General features: G+C 35.2%; 2 protein-coding genes across 6 annotated transcripts in view; one reads left to right on the top strand and one right to left on the bottom strand.

Moving 5' to 3' along the window:
* Fam13c (family with sequence similarity 13 member C) overlaps positions 1-18,379 on the top strand; it is a 114,547-nt gene extending 96,168 nt beyond the window's left edge. For 2 of the 5 annotated variants that reach the window (XM_047552303.1, XM_047552299.1), the window contains 6 exons: positions 3,293-3,374; positions 4,783-4,994; positions 10,747-10,842; positions 12,137-12,336; positions 13,629-13,730; positions 16,291-18,378. In XM_047552303.1, the coding sequence (XP_047408259.1) occupies positions 3,293-3,374; positions 4,783-4,994; positions 10,747-10,842; positions 12,137-12,336; positions 13,629-13,730; positions 16,291-16,414 (816 nt within the window). In that variant the 3' untranslated portion in view covers positions 16,415-18,378. Of the gene's footprint in view, positions 1-3,292; positions 3,375-4,782; positions 4,995-10,746; positions 10,843-12,136; positions 12,337-13,628; positions 13,731-16,290 lie in introns of all 5 variants that reach the window. The other 3 variants (XM_047552300.1, XM_047552302.1, XM_047552301.1) reach the window with 3 other exon arrangements.
* Positions 16,762-25,740, bottom strand: part of Phyhipl (phytanoyl-CoA 2-hydroxylase interacting protein like) — a 65,442-nt gene continuing 56,463 nt past the window's right edge. Inside the window, 1 exon segment of the mRNA XM_047552304.1 lies at positions 16,762-18,880. Within this exon segment, the coding sequence (XP_047408260.1) occupies positions 18,346-18,880 (535 nt within the window). The 3' untranslated portion in view covers positions 16,762-18,345.

Raw genomic sequence — 25,740 nt, 5'->3', positions numbered from 1 at the left:
TTTGAAAAGTCCAGATATCCTGAGATAAGCTGATTTCACCTGTTTGATGCTGGAGTGTTCTTGGATCTTTGATGTCCTCACATTAGACTCTGTAGAGTAACAACTAGGAACTCCATTCCTGGGCCCTGTTGATACTTCTGACCTGAGTCAGACTCTTCTAGATTTGAATTCAACTAGACACTTAAGAAATTTGCAACTTTGGATTGTTGCTTGACCTTTCTGTTTGTCCATCTGTAAAGTTATTATCAATTGTAACTTGAGCTAAGGGTATTAAAATGAGGGAACACATGTATAATGTTTATTATAGTGTTTGCATAAAGGGAGTGACCCTAGATTTTGTTAACTTTTTAAGCTGTTTGAGCAGTCTGTACCTTGTCAGAAAATGAAAGGAAATCGAATACATTAATTCTTCACTGATTTTTCTACCTGCAGCCACAGATCCTGAATTATTTCTCTTGACTACAGCAATCACCCAACAGTTGCCTGTTTTGGAACAGAAGTTCTCCAAGCACCTTCCTGCTTTTGTTTAGAGAAGGTTTAGAGCCAGAGCAGGTAGACACACATAAATACTTATGCACAAGAATGGATGCAGAAGCAGTAGTAGGAGGAAAAGGTTCAAGGTGACCATTGCTTCAGTGTCTAACTATCTTTGATGTAATCAGACCCTTACATGTCCTAGGAAACAGGGCTTCCCCTTGCCCTTTCTATCAGGATGCCAGGCTATGGTTAGAGGTTTGATATGTCAATGGACTTTAATTGTTTGCTGTATATAAAACTTCCCTTCCTGGCAGCCTGACTGTGGAATTAATAGTACCCACTGCTAATTTTTGAACTCAAGTTCTTGCTGGGCTTCTGTGCTATTCTGATGTCTGGATCTAAACACATAGGTAGCCATTTCACATCTCTATTCAAAACTGTACTTATTCTCTACAACTGACATTTTATTCAATAAATGGGCTCATGGGTTTAGAAAAAGCTGCTTCCACCGATGTCTGCTTTCAGTGGAAAAAGAAAATGTTAGTTTTGGAAGGAGTCAACTAACCTGTTTTACTATCTGATGATTGAAGGAATTGAGACCCAGAGAGGGGAAGTAAATTTCTGAGAAGCACACAGCAAAGAATTGATCTAATCAAGACAATAACATAGGTCTTTTCACTACCAATCCAGAGATCCTTCTCATATGTCTTATGAACCATTTTTGGCAGACAACAAAACTTCTCCAATAAGTAATGTGATTTGGGGGTCCCATTTTAATTGCATTGAACAAAGCCAAACCTCTGTAAATTCTAAGTATATGACTATTAGTGTCTATTAAGTCAGATTATTTCAGTTCTAAGGTTAGTGACTTTTATATCACTTGAGAGCTTCCACCCATGTGAGCTTGATTTAACCTTTCTTAAAAGCTCCCCAAAGGGTGGGGAATTTAAAAATTCATTTCTGAGACTGATTTCAGGCTTTAAATTACTTTGCCTAAAAATTGAGCTTTAAATTCTCTTAAGTCTGGTGTGCAGTGGTGAAAACTCATTTCTTTATTGGTAAATGGCTTAGGATATTTTGTTTTTCTTTATTTTTTATCATATTTCAAAGGATGGAATTAACAGTATAGAGTAGATCTAGTTAAGCACTGTTCAACAAGATGTGTTCTTAGATAAAGTGGAAAATTCTCTGAGGATTCTGAGAAACCAAATGTAAAACATTGGCTGTCCACATAACCAGACTGCTACCCAAAGCCAAAATGCTAGACTATATGGCAGGGAATTTGTAAAAGCATCATTCAGCAGACCCTAAACTGGTTTTGGGGGGCAGATTAGTGACCTACGTGGCACTGTCCATGGTCCTAAAATTAGGGCCTCTTTATGGAAATCGGTCCATCCAAGTTCCCTTAGGAAAGAATCATCATCAATTTCCTTCCTCCTCTTTCCATCTTGGTTTTAAAAATGAGGATTTTATATCACTCAAGAACTGACAGGACCATGTCATGTGTGCCACAATGAAACATACTTAATCCCATGTACATTTGATCCTGTCATAAAAGTACTGTTTTTTTTTTTTTTTTTGAACTTAGATGTGTTCTCCATCTTCTTGCACCTCCCCCTTATTAAGGACTTTCTTGTGTTATATGGATTTTGGGGATCTTTAAGAAAACAAGACAGTTCCTAAATTTAGTCACTGAAAGCACACACATTCCAGGCCATTATGTTTATGATCATCCTTTTTGAGCATTACTATATAGTTCTTTATATATACTTAGAGTAACTCATCATTCCTACTTTCTTTTCTGTAGAAAGTTCACTTCTGTGTTCTGAGAAGGAAACCAGAAGTCAAGTAAATGATTTGTATTGACAAGAGAATATTCTTTTAAAAATGTTAATGTCACATCTAAGGTGTGATTAGCTACGCATAGGACCTACATAGCCTTCCGTGTGTATTTGCCAGTGAAAACATTCAGTATTTCTTTGAAGGTTTAGAGGTAACACTACTACTATCACTGCTGCTAGGGAAAATAAGTAATGGTAATTGCAGCTAACACTTCTACAGTGTTTGTCATCCACCTAGATCCGTTTTCAGTGCTTTATAGATATTAACTCACTCCTTGGATCAACCCTACAAGGGAGACACTGTTATAATGCTTATTTAATAGATGAGACCATGAAATGCAGAGAAGCTAAATAATTGCCCATGGTCACACACATACAATTAAGTTTCACTTTAAGGCTAGCCCCATTAGGATATTGAGGTTAGAAATATAGCTACCATCTCTGACAGTCTGACTTCTAGCTATTGTCAGGTTTTAGACCCTGGTATCTTCTTTCTTAAGCTTGGAGGATATGAGCCAAACTCCCAGTTTGTCGGTATCCTCCATCAGGTATGGTCACAAGCTGGGTATGTGAGCCATAGGCAAGGTAGTAAGCACTGGTCTGCATTATCATCTACAGTGATACAGAGAGTGGCCTGGCAACATTATATGGGGTACAGGGGGCCTCAAAGGTGATTTGAAGATTTGAAAGTAGAGGGGCAATGGCATGGTTAGGACTGTGAAAATGCTGGGTGATCTGGCATGTTTAGAAATAATACCCGTGGCAAGGGTGAGAGTGGAGGAGGTCAAGAACATTTGCTGTTTTCCAGAAGCAACTCCATGGGATGGAGTTTTCATGCCTGGATGTCTCTCCCAGGTTTGTATGTTCCTGAACTAACTTCATGATGCTCAGTTGTTTAAAATTTTGCTTTTGTTTTCTCTCTTCCTTCCTCCTTCCTTCTTTCCCTTCCACCTTTCTTTTCTCTCCTTTGGTAGCCTTCACATGGTGACAAGACTTCTAATCCTGAAGTCCTGAAGTGGATGAACGATTTGGCTAAAGGTCGAAAACAGCTCAAAGGTAAATGCTGGCCAAAGGTTTCTTTTCTCAGAAAGAAGAAGATAAAATAGTACAAAGTACTCCAGGTTATTTTCGATTCATTTCCACCTGTGCCTTCTTGAACTTAGTTTTTCACTTAGATTGGAGGCCCCATTTGAAATAGAGAGTCCTCAATCTTCTTCCCTGGTTAGCCCCACTTGATAAACCTCCTTACAGAGACTGGGGACCTCCAGCCTCCCAGTGGAATGATTCACTTCAATACTAGGAGCATTTCAACCTGTGGAGCTATAGACTCCCTGGTTATTGGAGGTTTCCAACATCTAAGATAATAATAATGAGGATTTATTTTACGTACCCAGCTGCATAGATGAGCATGTTTATGCCCAGAAAGGTAACACAGCTTGGAGATGGTAAAGCAGGTGTAAGACTTGGTTCTCCTGTATTCTAGTTTAGAGCTTATGTTTCTTTATCCCTCTCTGGAGATGATGGTATATTAATTAGTTCTAAAATCCATTGAAAAAGGACTGTTATTATTTACCAATAAAATTTTTCTTGTCTGCACATTCCAATTTCAATTCTTATATATGGGAGTTCTTCCAAATTTCTGGAAGTATAGTGATTAAGAACTAATAGGGAATATTAATTAATTGGTATTAAACTATAATAATGTAGCATATTTAGAGGATGTACAGTGTTGACACGCCATACTGAGTCTAACTAAAAAGTAAACATCAAAGAAAATGAACTATGGAATTGAGAAATCAATATAAATGGTCTCATTCAAACCACTAGTCCCCTAGCATATTCTGAAATGCAATTCCTTGATAAGTCCCTGGTGGCTTTTTTATTTTTAATTATCTGTTTATATAAAGCCACAATTGCAATAATGGTGGTTCCTGGATTTTGAAAGCTGTACGTTGACAAATTTGCAAAATATGTCATTCTGGGACTGGCATTCCCATTTCCCCTTTTCCATCCTCTTCTGCATTTCCTTGGGTGTCTACATATGTAATGCCCTCTAGATGAACTAGTATTTCCACAGAAGCTACACTGATGAACATACAACTTTGAAAATTTATATCAGCAATCATTGGGTATAGAATTTCAGGAGCTGCAGTAACACGAACTCTGTGGTTTGGTATCAATGGTCTTCCTCCAGAATTCTGAAATCTAAACCAGAGTTACTACCACATATGATCCTCATCTTCATGAGGACGTAGCTATTAGGGCCCACTGTCTTCACACTTGCTTGGGTGCTTGTAAAATTAATTGTGGTTATTAGGGCTGCTCTTGCTGCATGGAAGGCTATCCTTAACATTGTTCATTTCTACCAATATGGCATCAGGGGAGGGAATTCCTGAAGCGCTCTCTGTTCTTATTAGGGATGGTGAGTCCTCTTTCTCATGGTAACTCATGGCATTTCTCTTAGAATTAAAGCTGAAGCTGTCCGAAGAACAGGGGAGTGCTCCCAAAGGCCCACCTCGAAATCTGTCCTGTGAGCAACCCACAGTCCCCAGAGAAAATGGGAAGCCAGAAGCTGCAGGTCCTGAGCCAAGCTCCTCTGGAGAGGAAACTTCAGATGCTGTGTTGACATGTCTGAAGGAGAAGAGAGAGCAGCTTCCTCCCCAGGAGGATTCTAAGGTACCTCACAATATCATCATGGGGCCCCAACATTCCACACAATGCCAGTAAGATCATGCTCTTTACAAATTTATCAGAACACTTTGCCACCACATAGACAACTTTAGGAGTCTGGCTCTAAAATTTCAGTCAAGTGTTTTCTGGTGGGTTACTGGGCATGACCTCTGGGCATTGCCCTATGATCGAAGGATGTGCTGTTGTTTTGGAGGTTAAAGTCTTGCATGGCAAATGGCAAAGACACAGGATATATCATATCCCTTTCCCCATAATTTCCTTCCTCATAAATTAGCACATGAACTCAAGACTTGGGAATTAGTATCTTGTCTGAAAGGACAGAGATCCAGTTATAGTCTCTTCCCCACATGTTGAAATATAATAAAACAGGAATAAGGCATAAATAGTAATGAAGAGTGTTTTGGTATTATATGTAATAAGGAGAGAAATGTTTTCTTCAGGAGTGTTAAGTTGGAAGTAAAGACTTCAGATTTAGACAAATTTGTTTTGAAATTTCTGAGACAACCAGATGGAGTTGTCAACTAGGCATTAGGTTAAATGAGCCTGGAGCTTAAAGAAAGGTCTTATTGTATTTAATAGAGAAGAAAATGATCAGCATTTACCTGGTTAATCCCTCCTCTTCCTACTTATCTTACTTCCATTTTGATTGTGACAAGGACACTTTCTGTGGTTCTTCTGTATCAACTCTAAGACTGGTATGGTTGCCTTTTAGCTATCCTGTCATAGATCCATGTCTTTTGCTGTCCCTAAACTTTAAACATGTTATACTTCATGATCCCATTGTGTCTGTACACGGGAGGTATCAAATACATGTGTGCTGAGTAAAAGGACAAATGGACAGGAACAAACTAGCATTTTTAACTTTGGTATGCATCTTTCAGGAGAATGATTCCTTTTTCTATTGTGTTGTACTTCATCTGGTCTTAATAAGGTGGTAACATATATCAAATCCCAGAAGGCTCACAGTATACCCCTGGGTTAGTCCTTTACATTGGACCTTTGTGATCTACACATAGAAATGGAGCTGTGGCCACTTCTATCTTTATGAAATACCTTTAGACTTAAAAAAAAGTGTTATTTTGTGAGTAATGAATGATTTTTCATTTGTGTGGTCAACCTATTCCATCTCCCACCAAAGATGCTAGACTTTGTGATAATGTCTGGGTATACAAACACATATACCCAGGTACATCTATTGTTTTCTATCACTTAGTACTTTTGAGGGTCTCTCTTGTATTTTATAGTTACCTTGACCATATTTACAATAGCATCTTGGTCAATACCCAAATCCTAATAGGACATAGGTCCTATTCAATTAGGGCAATGAAGGGAATGTTGTGGTTGGCATACCATACTTAGATTAGGTTTTAGTGCTTAACTAATCACTTGCTAATCATGTTTCATTTAGCAAGTGCACTAATTCTGAAATTCAACTGCCTAATATGTAAAGTACAGATAATACCAATATAATTATTTGGACAATAAAGGAGATGCCTGGTGACTGGTAGATAATTGCTCATTTGTAAACAAAAAAATGCTTGGTATAAAAAATAATAAGAAAAAAATAAGAGAAGTCATGATGGATTGCTGCCCTCATGGAGCTCATGTTCGGGGGGGGGGTGGTATACAAGAAATAACTCAATGAATGAAATCAATAAAGAGTTTGATAAGTACTGTGCATGAAATTAAACAGGTGTGAAGTGATAGAAAATAATGGGTATGTATTTCTTCTTTTTGATAGGGTGATTAGGAAGGCTAAGAACATGACATTTTTAGGTCACGATGGTAGCAAAGAGCATTCTTACCAAAATTGTAAGTATAATGGTCTTAAAGGAAGGAAGAGCTTGTTGTGTTCTTGGAATTCACAGGTCTGAGGGCTGGAACACAGGATGGTGTGAGAGAAAGGCATGAGATGAAATCGGAAAGGTAGATGGGGACCCATCACACAGAACCTTTTAGTCTATGGAAAGAATTAAGTTGCCAAAATGATTGTAAGCAGAAAAGTGACATGAGATGATTCACATTTAAGAGATATTTCTGATTGCTGGCTAAATCATGGGGGGAAAGTGAAAAAAGGGGAAATGAAATTGGTGGCTTCATTAGCATATGGCACTAGAGATGGAGAGAGGCGAACATATACAAAGTATACTTTGGTTAGAAACAAAAGAACTTGCTGAATCATTGGATGAGAGAGAAGAAAAGGAGGGATTCTGGATAGTGATGAGTCCAATTACTAGCATAAAAAAAACTAAAGAGCAGATTTTGGAGTGGGGATGAAAACTGAAAGGGGACTGTTTGGGACACATTAAATTTAAGATCTTTCAAGAATAGGGTAACCAACCATCCTGGTTTGTCTAGGACTTTCCTGGTTTTAATACTGAAAATCCCACATTCTGGGAAAAGCCTAGTACTTGGCTGAGAATGGTGGGTTATCCTTCTGAGGTGTCTAAGTCAGTAGGCACATGCACATGAATTCTGAAGACTAAACAAAAATCTGAGTGCTTCAGTAGTTATCTTTACATAAATGGCAGTTATTCCTATTCTACATAAAATATCTGTTATATGAAGACCCTTCAAACAAACATGGTAGCTCTACGATTAAGTGAAAGTTTGAGTCCTCTAGCTAGAGAATCTAAAGTTGAATATATAAGCTTACATACTCAGTATTATTCCTGAGAGCAAGACATAGTAAACCATGCTGTGGCTGATCAGCTGTAAGGTAGGTCCTAAGGGTGAGTCCAGAGGCCACAGCAAGACTCTAAGGCAGTATATATTTCCAAAGCAGCCATTCTTATCTCCGCTTCCTCAATAAACTCAGCAACATTTCAGATCATCTCAGTAGGTTCCATTTCTTTAAACTCAAAATGACAGATGACTTTCACCTGGGGTCCTTGCCTTATTGCTAAAAATACATTAAGTATTAAAATTTTTAAGGTGAAGATTGATTTCTTTTCTGGAGATACTTTTATTCTTCTTCTGAATTTTTATATTGGTGTCTAGTCAGAGCCTATACTGAAGCTGGTAATTCCTACAGCATTGCCTTCTTGGTTCAGATACAGCTATGGGAAATTTCCTTCCTCTTTTAGCTATGGATGATTTTTTAAAAATTACCACTTCTACATACAGGGCTTTTTAATGCACTGGAAATGAATTAATTATACTTCCTTCCTAACTGTATACTTTGCTAGCTCTCTCTGTAGTATGCCAGATGTATCTAACTTTTAAGTTTTGTTATGTGAATGGAGGAAACCATGTTGAGTAGCCAAATAGAGCTATACAGTGTACAAATGAATTGTGATATTTTCAAGGTAAGTATAAGCAGATAAACCCCAAAGGGCAAATATCCTTACTTCCTACATTTTTATAGAAGGGATAAAACTAAGAGGAGACTGAGGAAGAGAAAACTTGTATAAAATATAATTTGATAAATTTGTTGACAACTTTGCCTTACAAAAGCTCCTAGACCCTATTGTAGTAGGTAATTCAGTCATCAAGTTCTGGTATAGTAGCCTGAAAACAAGCTGGCTTTCCAAGAGGGAAGTGCTATTTAGTGGCCAGCCCAGATGTTTTTGGCTGGGTCCTGGTCAGTAAGTTGGAAAAAAACCTGCCATATTCCAGTACATTTACTAGTGTACTTATTTTCCTTAATTCCTATGAAACTGGTACCAGATATTCTTTTTAAGAAAACCACAGGAACTTATAAATAAAATCATTCCTGATAATCCTCATAAAGGAGTTCTCTCTTAAAAGACAGAAGTAAAACTGACATTCTCCTCTTTGGAGAGCAAATAATAGGAAACTTACTCTTTAGCTTTATAGATCAAGTTCCGCCAAGACTTCACTTTGTCTAAGAAACACATCTGAAGTTATCACTGAACCCTCATGTTTCTCTTTGGGGATCATTTCAGTAATGATCCTAAGAGCAAACTTATAGAATTATTAGAGTAAAAGGTGAGTACATACATTGTATGTGTACCCTAGTTTTAATCTCACATCTGTGGAAGTTTTTTTGTTTTTTTTTTTCCAAATGACATTTATCATTCTAACTTGCCTTTTGGTCATTCTTTTATTGTCATTTAGGAGAACTTTTAGTTTTTCTGTAATCTGGGTAACATACTAAGCCTAAAATCACAAAAATAAAATTTCAAAAGAGAAACCAATAATAGATGCATCATTTTCTTAAGTGTTTTCTCTGGAATAATATAATCCCAAATGAGATTTTAAAAAGCATTATTTCAGTATTTTCATAACTTAAAGATTGAGATTTTTTCTTCTTCTATCACCTCTTAAAATAACGTAAAATACATTTGGTAGGATTTCCATTTTCATGAAAAGGTGTATTATCACTAAGAAAATGTTTAAGGAGAGATTGGGCTAGAAAATTAAAGGCTTTAGGGGTTATTAACCCATACTTAAGAGGCTTCTACAGAGAGGTGATCTTTCTACTGAAAATAAAAATGAAAGAGATTAGGTTACAGTTACAGTTTGTGATATACATGTGTGAAAAAGGACTGTGATTTTTAAAGCATATAAACTTGTGTTGATAGTATTGGTAGTAGGAGTGGGACTGTTTTGGGTACTGAGAGAATTTTAATAGCTATGTGATATGATCTCAGTCCTCCAGAAACTTTGATTTGGGGTGATAAGACTAACCTTATCAAATAGTTAAGGTTCAGAAGTTCAAAGAAAAGAGAGATTAATATGGGATAGAATGGTTTGTAATGGAATGGGGATAGTGTATCATAACTGGGAAACTTAATACATGCTTAAGCCATTTTCTTTTCCCTCAAGAGTCTCTTTGGAAGGTCCAGAAGACAGGTAGTTGGCATTCTTGGGTGTGTGTACTTTGATAAGAGATATATGGATGATTATATTATGAGCTATTTCTATAATTCCCTTCCTATTACCTGCTGGGTACAAACCATTGGCCTAGAATGAAAAGAAGGCTCTATATAGTGGACATGTATTAAGGCAGGATACAAAGGAGAAAAACCAAGGTAAATAAAGTAGTAAAGTAGACAGAAAAAAAATGATACCTCTTTAAAATTTTGTATACAATGTGACTTGTGGACAGTAGTACCTAGGGATGAGTCATATGTAGAGGGGTACAAGAATCCATTAGAATACCAAGAGGCTATGGAATTTCTTAGTTGAAAGGAACTTTGGATAACCAATTAACTCACTACTTTAGGAGTGGTCTAGAAGAAACTTTTTATAACTATGACCTCTGTTGTGTGGGTAGGAAACTGAGGATTCAGAGAGATTAATTATTTTGTTCAAAATAACTTAGTTTAGTATCAGAGCTAACCAGTATGCTAGTATACTTCATGATGAAGACCTTCATACAGTTGGTGTTTGTGAATATAATCACTAAAGTCCAGATTAAATAGATGTTTCAGAAGAAAAAAAACAATGTCTTAATTGGTCACTCACTGTTAATTTTTTAAAGAATGAATAATATTAAAGAAGCTTCATACTGTTTATGCTTTGCAGACACCTTCAGAAGGTTTTAAGTTTAAAAACCATCTTTCTAGACTTGGGCCTAATTAAGAAACCTTTCCTAGGAAAAATTGATCTGTACAACATATAGTATCTTCTCATTTTCCTTTTTCTAATTAGAATTGCAATACAGGATTAAAATCTTAGAGGCTTTGAGACTTTTATTTTTGGTCAATAATATTGAAATGTTTTCATTCTTGTATGGAAAAGTAACAATAACTAATTTCATGTTTTTCAGGCCACTAAGCAAGACAAGAACCTCATAAAGCCTCTTTATGACAGATACAGAATTATCAAGCAAATCTTGTCAACACCTTCCCTTATTCCAACAATTGTAAGTCAGGATAACTATATTAACTGAAAACTTGTACTGGTGCTCTGTATTGATGTTTATTTAGTTGGCACTATGTCATAGCTAGCACTATAAGAATTGTAAAGCAGTCCTCTTGACTATATATACCACTCCACCATTGTTATTTCACAAAATAGGAATGTCATATTCCCTAGAACCAATACTATGACTGATAATTGGAGCTATTATGCAACAGGAATATATAGCATTTGTATATTTGAATCCAGTTCTAACATCTGCTTTCATTACCTTGGATGAGGAGAAAAAATGATAAATCTCAGTCTGGCATAATCTCATTTATAACATAGCTAGACAAACCAGAGCCCCTCTATTCTGCATGTGTTGGTTAATTTTTCTCTTTTAATAAGAAAATTGACAGTATATTCCTTCATACAGTGCAACATTTGTTACTGGTACAATTTGACCACACTATATGAGTAGATTTATTTTAATAGAAATAGAAGTACTGACATAGATTTAACTACTTTTAATAAAGAATGATATATGAGAAAACAGAACTAGAAAAGCACCACAAATCCTACTCCATCAACATCAAAATAGCCACTTGCTCAAGGTGTCAATATAAAAAGAATTGTTTACAAATATAAATTTTAGTATACTTAAGTACATTTACATATCTTTAAAGATAAGAGAATAATAATTTATAGCTTTTAAAGTTTTCCCATTAAGGAAGCATAACTTAAAGTGGAATATGATTTTCAGATTTCTTTGCAAGAAAATCTTTTGGTTGTGATAATTATTAGAATAGGTTAAGGAGAAAACCCACTTTACTTTGATCTCAAAGAGCTCTTCCTTGAATTTATCAATTTTGTAAGTGTCCTTGTATCTGAATGTGACCCACATTGGGACCTGACTTGGAGTATTTCTGGATGGCAAGGTGTCTGCAGACCATCTCATCCTAACTCCTCTCACTGGTGTGAAGCTGGAGCCCAGGTCTAGGTGAAAGGGAGGAACTATTTGGAGGTACTATCCAGATGGGGTCATATCCCATCTGTGCCTTCTATGGCCAAGCAAATACAAATGAACTTGGTAAGCATTTTCGATTAGCATGCATGCCTCTTTGTTCGTTAATTTCTCCAGGTCTGTTAATGCAACTGAGAAAGTCCTTGTTTACTTCCATTCCAGTTCTCAGTGGGCACATGGGTCACCTTCAGGTTTCCATAGTGTCTACTTGTGGTTTCCCTTCCCATTTTTGCATTCTCAAGAGGTAGTTAGCATTTTGTGACTTTCTTTCTTTAACTCTGCCTGTGACAAGCAGGAGGAAGAGGACTCTGATGAAGATTGTCCACAGGGAAGCCAACAACATTCTTTACCAGATCCAGCATCTTGCCTTCCTGTCAGTGAACACCTTACCTATTCCAATGAAACTGAGCCTGTGAGGGCCCTGTCACCAGATGAAAAAAAGGAAGTAAAACAACCAGCCCTCTCCATGTCCAATTTACATGAGGCAACCATGTGAGTGTGAATCTTAAGTAAGGAGTCTCTTTAACTCCTGGTTTGAGGTATTGTATTTGTACATAGGAAGTTTAGGAGAGCTGTTAGGACTCTGTAAAGGAATATCCAGCAGAGAGTAGCTCTAAAAGCCTAATCTGATTGTCCTCTTAAGTGGAGAAATCTAGAAGACAAAAGTTAGGAGCTGCAGTTCCCAGTAAAGTTCTGAAGATGCCATAATGTTAATATTCAATTTGCTTTAATCAGATCTCTTTTTAGCAGGCTTCTGGTACTAGTTTGATCGACCCTTGGCAGTATGTGAATCAGAGCTGGCCTTTGAAGATGCTGAACCCAACGGAGTTAAAATCCTATTGGGTCAACAATTATCAGAATCTGTATCCTAGCCCGTTAAATTTAGATGAGATGGTTTCTCCAGTGTAGGAATCCTCTTGGCCTTAAGTAAATAAGTTGTTCTTTGTCTCCTAATAGATCCTCAGTCAGGAGCTATTTGCATTTTCATTAATATATCATTATTCAGTAGCTGGTATTCTCTTGATCATTTGACCTTCTTTGGTTTATACATTACAGTCCAGATTATTAATTTTCTTTAGCATATTATATAGCCTGATGAGTTTCTATACCCAAATAGGGATGAGGTAAAACAAGAACCAAACAATTAAAAAGTAAGGTTTTAACCTGTTTGAAAATAGAAAATCCTTTTTTTTTTTTTGGTGGGGAGGAAGGGGGGTTGACTGTTTCTGAAATCAATGAAATTTTTTTAAGAAAATGCCCATATATAATTTCAGATTCTCCAAAACCATATATAAGTACTAGAATAAGAGAAGAATTTGCAATGGAACTACAGCTTTCTTCTGGGTCTTAGTTTCATTCCACAGAGTTCTGTCATTCTACCCATACTGTAGATTAAGGAGAGAATTTTCTTTAAAATCTTTTCCTCCTCTGTCTCTTGTTCAGTCTATCATCCCACTACTGATGAGTATTCCTTCAAAATATCTGTTTCCTGCCTTCATTGCACATTGCCACTGATCTCACCATTTCTTACAATGGACTCAATCCACTTGCCTCTTTTCTGTCCTTTCTCCTTTCCCACATCCTTTCACTCAGGTAATTTCCCATGCTTTTGGGTTGCCCCTGTAGTTAGGTTGTATGTATACCATACTTATTCAAGAGACGCTTTTATGATTACAACACTTTTCAATCATAATATATTTATTTTTGCTGAAGAGAGAAGTCTGCCCATGATATCTCAATTATGTCAGTGCTCATTAGTGGTAATATATATTTACCTGATATAGGCCTGTACTTCTTGATCATCTTCGAGAAACTAGGGCTGACAAGAAGAGACTGCGAAAAGCCCTAAGAGAATTTGAAGAACAGTTTTTTAAACAAACAGGAAGGTAAGTGTGGGGCAGATTTTTTTAAAGTTAAAATTTCCCAGATAACTACTGTTCAGAATGAGCTGCAATGTTTTGCAGACCAGTGATATACAAAATATAAATAATTTCCACACTGACTTAGACTTTGAATTTTTCCAATTCAACACTCCATTAATGCTGTTATTAGGGATGTTTTATGGGAGGTTGTAGCTTTCAAGTATGACGACAATCTTTAAGAAATAAATGAAGAACTGTAGGCAGGCGCGGTGGTGCATGACTATAATCCCAGCAGCTCGAGAGGCTAAGGCAAGAGGATCATGAGTTCAAAGCTATCCTCGGCAACTTAGGAGACCCTGTCTCTAATAAAAATACAAAAAAGGGCTAGGGATGTGGCTCAGTGGTTGAGTGCCCTTGGGTTCAATCCTTGGTACCAAAAAAAAAGAAAAGAAAGGATGAACTCTTAAAAAAAAAAAAAAAAAAAAAAACTCTAACTTTGCATAACCTTACTGTAACTGCTGAAACTTATTTAACTTAAAAAAAAAAAAACTTGATTTTTCAGCTCATATAACTTCCTCATTCATAGTTCTACAAGCCCTACTTATTTAATAATAATTCTTTCTTTACTTTAAAAATCTCCTTTAAATTCCAGGATGTACCCCTAATTATCATTTCAGGATTTGGTCAAAAGATCATAGCCAGTCTTTTGATCCCTTAAATATTTAGCTATATCCTCTATCTATACTCTATTTTTATGCCTCAACCTAAGTTGTCTTATACATTCCATTAGTTTGCTTTAATTTTTAGTTTATTGCTTTATCCACTTTTATAAGCTGAAATGATTTGACTCCTGAGATCATTTAGGAAGTTACAAAAGTCATAAGGGTCTAACTTTCCCAAAGGGATAAAGTTATTAAATGGAAGAGATGAGATTAAAATTATTCTTTTGTATTTTAGAGCATAAGCATTACAGTCAGTGCCCTGATGAAGAAGGGACTATTTTCCAAGCACACCTTGAAACATTCAAACTTGGTCTACTCACCTCTTAGTCCTTGGCAGCTTTTCCATTTCAGGTCATCAGTGGCCCTACTAAGCGAGAAACTTTTTGCATTCAGACTATACAATGTAATTCACTCAGGTGTCCACCTAAAATTGTTCTTTCCAGTGAATTGCTACAAGTCTAACATATCTTTCTGATTATGTTAACTATGTGAGAAATGTCATGTGTTAAATTTAGATGATTTGTTTTCTTCTTCCCTACTTTTTCTTTTATAAAACATTCATGCAACTTTCCTTTCAAAACATTCCTTGATATAAGTGGTTTTGTCTGGACTGTCGTTCTCTATTACGCTTTGAGGACATATGTGACTTGTATTAGAAATTCTGATCTATGCCTTTTTAAAGGCATTCTGTGTGAATTTTTCATTCAGGGAAATATCAAGGGAAATGTTTTTGTATTCTAAATAGTCACTGCATGACTAAATAGTCTAAACAGTCTTAAAATAAGTTCACTTTAAGATGTGCATACATGCTTTTCATAACTTTGAATTCCTAAAATAAATTTACATTTTTAGCTGTTTGAACCCAGGATTCTACCTTAAAGAGTTGGAAAATTCCCCATAGTATTGGTAACCCTACCTAGTAGATTTACAGTGTTACTTGGCATCCCCTTTGACATATTGGAAAGTTAAGTTTTGGGTTTTCATCTAGCATTCTATTGTGTATCTGAGTCTAAAACCCACTTCCGATATACCTGTATTTGGTTATGAAGTTGTATGCCCTCTTGTGGTGACAGCATTTCATCTAAATATAAAAGTGGTAATTTATCACAATTAAAATCAAACAGTTGAATGTCTAGGAAATATGGACTGTAATCTTGTTTTCCTAAGATATTTTATTGGGAAGGCTTAACCATCCATAAAGTAAAATAACAATGCAAATGATTACTAAAAGTTTTATGGCACTGTAAATGTTCTTGGTAATAGTAGTCTGCATATGTATAAAATGTATGCATTGTTACATATCTTAGTAGAATTAGTGTGAAGAAAACGACTGCAATTTAGACTCAAAATTATTTCAGTCAATGAATAGTTCAGTGATTCTACTACACATTAGCAGAGACATATTATTACAAGAACATTTGGAAATGTTTCAAGTTTATAAGGTAACCATTGAGTATATTTCTTGTCACCACAAATTTATGAATTATTTATGTGATAAAATTTCTCTAGGGTTTTCACGTTGACAATTTTAACAATTTTAAGACTGAACATTCTGCATTGGCATGGGACTGTGGAAAACAGTGGGAAATGACTAGGAAAGGACTAACCTTTGTTTTTTCTCAGATCTTTTCACTTACCCTACTGTTATACACCTAACCACTGGACAGAATACCTATGACATTCATATTCTCACAGGGAACATTTATCAACATGGAAGAGTAAGTGAATGAAGGTGAAGAATGGATAAAGAAGACAATGCAAAAACAAAGTGGAAGCTGCTACCCTGTACTTTCGTGTCTGAATTAAAGTATATGTAATGACTTGGTTCATTATGAATTAATAGATCATATTTTGTTTTGCAGAAGTCCACAAAAAGAAGACAGGATACCAATGGCAGACGAGTACTATGAATACAAGCACATAAAAGCCAAACTGAGATTATTAGAGGTCCTTATCAGCAAGCAAGATGTGGCCAAAACTATTTGAGGCTCAGGAAATGTCTATGAACACTTTCACCCAAGATAAAGTCAACCATATTTCCCTCTGCCACTCTTGCTAAGTAGTTCTGACATAATGAAAATGGAAGCACTTTAGTTTGTAGTATTAGCTATTTTTAAGATGGGATAAAGTGTAATTATATATGAGAAGGGATTTATGTGGGGGAAAATACAACGGATAACCATTTAACTGGGGAAAAAAGATATTGATTCTGAGGAGAACACGGTCAATATAATTATTTCAAAATGCATCTAATATTTTATCAAATCTAAATAGCATATAGTTGGGCCACATTTGGTAGGGAAAGTTTATTTAGTGTCCAAAGATTGTTTATATTGATGTATGGAAAACAGCATGTTTTTTTTTTCTTTTTTCTTCCTGAGGAAAGAAATTCTCCTTTTCATGAAAGACAACAGCTAGTACAGAAAATAATTTTAAATTTCTAATCAGCTTTTAAGTGATACAACATTGACTACCTTGTCCCTTACGTCTGTTAGACTTTCAATATCCTAGAATGTACTAGAGTGTGTCACTACTAATTTTTTATTCTATATAAAAATAGCACATTCTTTTATGTTATTTGAAATTTTACATTTCTGGTTACCAAAGTTCATTCTGAGAGCATGTTCTTTGTGAATTATCTTTTGTCTATAACTGACAGATGTTTATATTAAAATAAAATCTTAAAATTTTAAAATAGGTATTTTGGATAGATGTGTCTGCAGTATATAATCTAATGTGACCATAGTATTATTACTAATCTTTTTGTTTACAAAAACTAAAATTATATAACTATTTTTCCATTGGGAATATGCATTTTTCTTAATGTTCCAAGGTATATACTTTGTAATGTGAAAAAAAATTTTCTCATGCACTGTAGTTATTCATTCTATACAAAAATGGAAGGTTTGGAAACTGCTATGACACCTTGGGAAAGAAGCCAGACTATTTTATTTGCTTCATCAACATTAGTGTATATTGTTTGTTATTTTGTACTAAATTGCTTTTTTATAAAACAAGTAACAGGTTGACTTTTTCTCTCATTACCATCGTGTTTGTATTTCTATTTTCTGTACTGTTTAAAAATGATGAAGAAATTCACATTTTCAGAGTTTGGATGGGAAGATATTGATTTCAGAAGCAGGCTATTTCAGAGGCTCATTATTTTCTCTGTATTTACCTGATATAACTTTTATGAATCAGAATAATGTCCTTCATAACTTTGTTTAATTGAAGTCATCTACTTGTAACAGGACAAATACACAACTATTTGAGGTTTACAAATCACATCTTGATAAGGGAATGATTTCGTGACATGTATACAATTGCTATTAAAATGTAACTATATATTCTATATGATTGTAAATATTTTATACAACAATACAAATAAAATATTTTTCTATTATATTTATTATGTTGAAACACAGTAGTTGTTTCCTGTTAGCTAATATAAATAACATAAATAACACTGTCAAACAACAAGTTGGAAGTGCTGACAATTCTAGGCTTCAAGATTTAACTCATGCTGCAATTACACCCTTTCATGCGGTTTGGAGTTATCCCAATATTTGTTCAGTAGATTAAAATGAATGCATATTTAAACACCATTTATAAGCCATTATTTTGTATTTTGCTAAAGCGGTCTATAATTGTTTTGTTATGTTTGGCATAAAGTAAAAATAAAAGATTGCAGCATCTAGGCAAATAAAGTGTCAGAAGGAAAACATCATTGAAAGTAGTGGGAAAGGTGGGAATAGGAAACACTAAAACAGCTCTGAATGAAATTTGAAGTGGTAGTTTACTTTTGGTGATAGCGGCATGTGCATGCTTCAGTGGAAAAACATCTGATGATAAAAATGGACAACAGAGAATGCTCCTAAGGGAATAAAAGGGCTGAGTAGGAACAAGAAAAGTGGGCATTAACGTCCAACACTGATATTACAGGTTTTGCAGCTGGGATCTTTCTTTGCATTTGCAGTAGACAAACTCATGAGCTGATGACCAGTGATTTCTGCCACGGTGCCCAGAGAAAGATCCACAGGGTCAGTAAAAATGACTTCTAAAATGACATCCTGGGCATGGTGGTAAACCAGCACCCCATCTTCTTCTGTACAGGTCAAAAATTTATTATCCTTGGAATTTAGTTGTGGAAGGCGCAGCTTACAAAATTCATCTCCTGGTGATCCCACAGGGGCAATAACAAGAATCACATAATGATAAGCAGTGTACATACAGTAGAAGTCCCCAAAGTACAGGTTAGTGTTGGGGTTAAAAAGTTTTTCTGCTGCAATCTCAAACCTGTATCTTCCATAAGGTGAATCCTGGGGTGGCTTCCCAGTATTGAATTCAGTGCTGCAGCTGAAGAAGATGCCTTCTAATTTTCCACTGATAGGAGAGCCATGGCTACCACTGTTATCTTTGACAGAGGGTTGCATAGCATTCCCATGGTGTTCTCTGGAAGAAAAAAAATGGCCACTTTAGTATAGTAGTGGTAAACTTAACTGATGTTTACATATCTATGCCCAAATGTAAGTCTTCTACTGCTAAAGGTCTGAATGCTCATCCTCCTATCAGACCAAGGGAATGTATCTTTTGATATTACTATAATGGCTGAATTCTAGCCTTGAACTGAACTAAGGATCATCTACAAACCTTGGGAGGTTTTTTGACATAAATTTCCAGGACAGAAAAAAAAAAAAAACAAAAACTAAAAGCAAACAAGAATAGCTATATTCATATGAAGACTTAAAACTGTAAAGAGACAAATGAGGTCCTTATACATTGGTAAAACAATTTTGTAAGTTAATTGTAAAAATGCACCCAATATGGAACCACTCAAATATATAATGCAAATATTAGATCCAAGGGGAAATACAGATTCTAATATAGTAATAGTTGAGGACTTCAATATCCTACTTTCCTAAATGGTCAGATCTGACAAGAAGTCAACAAACAATTGAGATAAACCATAGTACAGAACCAACCTAACAGTTACAGAAATTTCATCCAACTGCAGCAGAATACACATTCTTCTCATCAGCACATATAAGATTTTCCAGGACAAATCATTATATAGAGAGAGAGGGAGAGAGAGTGCCACAAAACAAGTCTCAATAAATATAAAATATAATTCATATGTATTTTCTCAGACTACAACAGAATAAAATAACAAAAATAATGGAAAGTATTCAAATACATGGAAATTGAATAACATGTTTCTATATGGCCAATGGGTTGAAAGGGGAAAAAAATTCTGTGAGATACAGAAAAAGCAGTAGAGAGGGAAGTTTACAGCAACAATATATACATTAAAAAAAAGGACTCTCTAATAAACAACCTAACAGTTCACCTAAAGGACTTACAAAAGTAAGAACAAACTAAACCCAAATTAGTAGAAAGAAAAACAACCATCAGTGCAGAAAAAAAGATCAATGAAGCAGCAAGTAGGTTTTTTTTTGAAAGTATAAACAAAATTGAAAACCTTTAACTATAGTAAGCAAGAAAAAAAAAGACCCAAATAATTAAAACCAGAGATGGAAAAGGGGAGGATCATAAGGAAGAACTATGAGAAATTATGTGTAAACAAACCCTGATAAACCTAGAAGCAATGGATAAATACCTGAGCACATACAATCAACTAATATTGAATTAAAAAGAAACAAAATCTAAAGAGACCACTAATGAGATAGTGATCAAGATCTAATGAGACCACTAATGAGACAGAAGCAGTAATCAAAACCTCCCATCTAAACAAAGTTCAGGGTCTGATGGTTTTAATGCTGAAGAAGAATTAATTTCAATTCTTAAATTATTCAAAGAAAAAAAAAAAAACTTTGCCAGCTCTTCACAAGGCCAGCATTACCTTGATATCAAAAAGAAAGAAAATACAACAGAAAACTAGACTCCATCTCCCTAATGAACATACATGCAAAAATTCTCAATAAAATAACTACCAACTGAATTCAATAATACATTAAGCAGATAATACACCAGGATCAAGTCCAATTCATCCTAGGGATGCAAGGATGGTTGAACATATGCAAATTAACACACGTGATCAACACAACAGAATGAACAAAAAAACATGATTTCAAACGTGGAAATAACATTTGATAAGACTCAATGTCCCTTCATAGTAAAAACTCTCAAGTAAGGTATAGAAGGAACATACCTCAAAATACTAAACAGCATATATGAAAAACCCACAGTCAATATCACTGAATGGGGAAAAGCTGAAAGTGTTTCTTCAAAGATCAGGAAAATATAAGGCATTCACTTTCACTACCTATATAATATAGTACTGGAAATCTTAGAGTAATTATGCAAGAGAAGTAAAGGCCATTCAAATTAGAAAAGAAGTTAAATTATCCATGTTTGTAGATGACATGATTTTATACATAGAAAACCTAAATACTCCATCCAAAGCTGTTAGAACTTTTGAATGAATTCAATAAAGTTGCAGGATAAAAAATTAACATAAAACATGAACATTTTTATACCAATAATGAACTTGCTGAAAAAGGTAAAGCAATCATATTCACAGTTACAAAAAAATTTAGAAATAAATTTAATGAGGTAAATGATCTCTATAATGAAAATTATAAAACCTTGTGAAAGAAGGCTCAAAAAATGGAAAGATATCTAGTATTCATGGATTAGAATAATATTGTCAAAATGATCATAACTATCATAAAGCAATCTGTAGCTTCAATGCAATTTCCATCAAAATATCAAAGACTCTTAACAGAATCAGAAGAAAAAAATCCTAAAATTCATAGGGAACTACAAAAGACTGAAAACAATCTGGAGGGAGAAAAACCAATACCTTATTTTATAACATACTATGACAATATAGTAAGAAAACAATTGTCCTGGCATAAAAAATGATATAGACAAATAGAACAGAATTAGAGAACCCAGAAATTAAACCATGTTCACAAAGTCACCTGATTTTTGACAAAAGCACCAAGAACATATAGTGGAGAAAAGACTGTCTCTTCAATAAATAGTGCTGAAGAATGAAAACAAATCCCTTCCTCACACTCTACCCCAAAATTAACTCCAAATGGATCAAAGACCTAAATGTAAAACCTGAAACTATGAAATAAGAAACACAAGGGAAACACTTCAAAACATTAGTATAGGCAATGATTTTTCAGATAGGTACCCCAAAGGCACAGGCAACAAAGTGAAAATAGACTAATGTAATTATATTAAACTAAGAAGCTTCTGCACAGCAAAGGAAATAATCAACAGAATTAAGAAAACCTATAGAACAGGAGAAAGTATTTGCAAATGATTCATCTGATAAGAGATTAATATTCAGGATATATAAGGAACTAGAAAAAAACTAAAGACAAACCAAAACTTCCCCAAATAATCCAATTAAAAATGGGCAAAATAGCTAACAGATACTTCTCAAAAGAAGATATACAATGGTCAACAAACACATGAAAAAACACTCAATCCAGTTATCAGGGAAACACAAATCAAGACCACAATGAGATAATATCTTACCCTACTAAGAATGGCTATTGTCAAAAAGACAAAAACTAACAAATGCAGGCAAGAATGCAGGGAAAGGAGAAAGCTTATATACTGTTGGTGGGAATATAAATTAGTAGTCATTACTAAAAACGGTATGCAGATTCCTCAAAAAACTCAGAACTGGGATATGATTCAGCAATTTCAATACTGGATATATAGCCAAAGGAGATGAAATCATTCTATCAAAAAATACTTGCATCCCCATTTTTATGTATGTATGTATTTTGGAATTGGAGATTGAATGCAGGGGTGCTTTATCACTGAGTTACATCCCTAGCCCTTTTTATTTTGAGAAAGTATCTTACTAGTTGTCCAGGCAGGTAGAGAACTTATGATCCTCCTACCTTAGCCTCCTGAGTCGAGTAACTGGGATTACAGGCATGCACTGCACCATGGTCAATCCATGTATATTTTAAAAATATTTTATATTGAGGCATTAAAATTATACATATTCATGGGGTGCATTCAAAAAAAGAAGAAGAAATCAACAAATAAACGACTTAACACTACAGCTCAAAGTGCTAGAAAAAAGAAGAGCAGACCAATACCAAAAGTAGTAGAAGACAGGAAATACTTAAAATCAGAGCCGAAATCAACAAAATCGAAACAAAAGAAACATTGGAAAAATTAACAAATAAATAGTTGGTTCTTTGAAAAAATAAATAAAATTGATAAACCCTTAGCCACACTAACAAAGAGAAAGAGGGAGAAAACTCAAATTACTAAAATTCGGAATGACAAGAAAACATCACAACAGACACGAGTGAAATACAAAACATAATTAGAAGCTATTTCGAAAATCTATACTCTAACAAAACAGAAAACCTCGAAGACATCAACAAATTTCTAGAGACATATGAATTACCTAAACTGAACGAGGAGGACATACACAACTTAAATAAACCAATTCAAGCAATGAAATAGAAGAGGTCATCAAAAGCCTACCAACAAAGAAAAGTCCAGGACCAGATGGGTTCTCAGCCGAGTTCTACAAAACCTTTAAAGAAGAGCTCATTCCAATACTCCTCAAACTATTCCATGAAATAGAAGAGGAGGGAACCCTCCCAAACTCGTTCTATGAAGCCAATATCACCCTGATACCTAAACCAGACAGAGACACATCGAGGAAGAAAATTTCAGACCAATATCCTTAATGAACATCGACGCAAAAATTCTCAACAATATTTTAGCAAATCGCATACAAATATATATTAAAAAGATAGTGCACCACGATCAAGTGGGTTTTATCCCAGGGATGCAAGGTTGGTTCAACATTCGGAAATCAATAAATGTCATTCACCATATCAACAGACTTAAAGTTAAGAATCACATGATTATTTCAATAGATGCAGAAAAAGCATTCGATAAATACAGCATCCCTTCATGCTCAAAACACTAGAAAAAATTGGGGTAGTGGAACATTCCTTAACATTATAAAGGCAATCTACGCTAATCCCATGGCTAATATCATTCTAAATGGTGAAAAACTGAAAGCGTTCCCCTAAAAACTGGAGCAAGGCAGGGATGCCCTCTTCACCGCTTCTATTCAACATCGTCCTTGAGACTCTAACCAGAGCAATCAGACAAACCAAAGAAATTAAAGGGATACGAATAGGAAAAGAAGAACTCAAACTATCCTGTTCGCTGATGACATGATTATATATTTAGAGGAACCTGGAAATTCCACCAGAAAACTTTTAGAACTCATAAGTGAATTCAGCAAAGTAGCAGGTTACAAGATCAATGCTCATAAATCCAATGCATTTTTATACATAAGTGATGAATCTTCAGAAAGAGAAATTAGGAAAACTACCCCATTCACAATAGCATCAAAAAAAATAAAATACTTGGAAATCAATCTCACAAAAGAGGTGAAAGACCTCTACAATGAGAACTACAGAACACTAAAGAAAGAAATTCAAGAAAACCTTAGAAGATGGAAAGATCTCCCATGTTCCTGGATAGGCAGAATTAATATTGTCAAAATGGCTATACTACCTAAAGTGCTATACAGATTCAATGCAATTCCAATTAAAATCCCAATGATGTACCTTGCAGAAATAGAGCAAGCAATTATGAAATTCATCTGGAAGAATAAAAAAACCGAGAATAGCTAAAGCAATCCTCAGTAGCAAGAGCGAAGCAGGGGGTATTGCAATACCAGATCTTCAACTCTACTACAAAGCAATAGTAACAAAAACGGCATGGTATTGGGTACCAAAATAGACAGGTAGATCAATGGTACAGAATAGAGGACATGGACAAAAACCCAAATAAATACAATTTTCCTCATACTAGACAAATGTTCCAAAATATGCAATGGAGAAAAGATAGCCTCTTCAACAAATGGTGCTGGGAAAACTGGAAAACCATATGCAATAGAATGAAATTAAACCCCTATCTCTCACCCTACACAAAACTCAACTCAAATGGATCAAGGACCTGGGAATCAGACCAGAGACCCTGCATCTTATAGAAGAAAAAGTAGGTCCAATCTTCAACTTGTTGGCTTAGGATCAGACTTCCTTAACAGGACTCCCATAGCACAAGAAATAAAAGCAATAATCAACAACTGGGATAGATTCAAACTAAAAAGCTTTCTCTCAGCAAAGGAAACTATCAGAAATGTGAAGAGAGAGCCTACAGAGTGGGAGAATATCTTTGCCAACCATACCTCAGATAGAGCGCTAATTTCCAGAATCTATAAAGAACTCAAAAAACTCTACACCAAGAATACAAATAATCCAATCAACAAATGGGCTAAGGAAATGAACAGACACTTCACAGAAACTGTACAAGTAATCAACAGATATATGAAAAATGTTCAACATCCCTAGTAATAAGGGAAATGCAAATCAAAACTACCCTAAGATTTCATCTCACCCCATTAGAATGGCGATTATCAAGAATACAAGCAACAATAGGTGTTGGCGAGGATGTGGTGAAAAAGGAACAGTCATACATTGCTGGTGGGGTTGCAAATTAGTGCAGCCACTCTGGAAAGCAGTGTGGAGATTCCTCAGAAAGTTTGGAATGGAAACAGCATTTGACCCAGCTATCCCACTCCTTGGCCTATACCCAAAGGACTTAAAATCAGCATACTACAGAGATACAGCCACATCAATGTTCATTGCTGCTCAATTCACCATAGCCAGATTGTGGAACCAACCGAGATGCTCTTCAGTTGATGAATGGATAAAGAACTGTGGCATATTTATACAATGGAATATACTCCGCAATGAAGATGATAAAATTATGGCATTTGTAGGCAAATGGACGAAATTGGAGAATATCATGCTAAGTGAGATAAGCCATCTCAAAAAACTAAGGACGAATGATCTCACTGATAAGCGGATGAGGACATATAATGGGGGGTGGGAGGGGTTAGCATTAGGTTTAGGGTTAGGTTTAGGGTTAGGGATAAGGAGAGTGGTAAGAATGAAGGAAAGAAGGACTGTATAGAGGGAAAAGAGGGGTTGGAGGGGTGGGGGGAAGGGAAAAAAATAAACATCATTGCCCTATGTAAACGTATGATTACACAAATGGTATGCCTTGACTCTATGTACAAATAGAGAAACAACATGGTATCCCATTTGTATACAATTAAAAAAAAAGCCATATAATTAAACAAAATATTCTTTTACAAATTATTATTAGATACCTAAACACAATCTGGTTTGGAAAATGAGATAGAATGAAATCATATGTATATAGCTGTATTCATAAAATAAGTATGCTAAATCCAAAGCTGTACAACAAAGAGATAC

This window comes from Sciurus carolinensis, chromosome 5 (assembly GCF_902686445.1).
Source record: "Sciurus carolinensis chromosome 5, mSciCar1.2, whole genome shotgun sequence".
NCBI classification, from domain to species: domain Eukaryota; kingdom Metazoa; phylum Chordata; class Mammalia; order Rodentia; family Sciuridae; genus Sciurus; species Sciurus carolinensis.
Note: the sequence above shows the minus strand (reverse complement) of the source record. Positions and strands in the feature narration are given on the sequence as shown.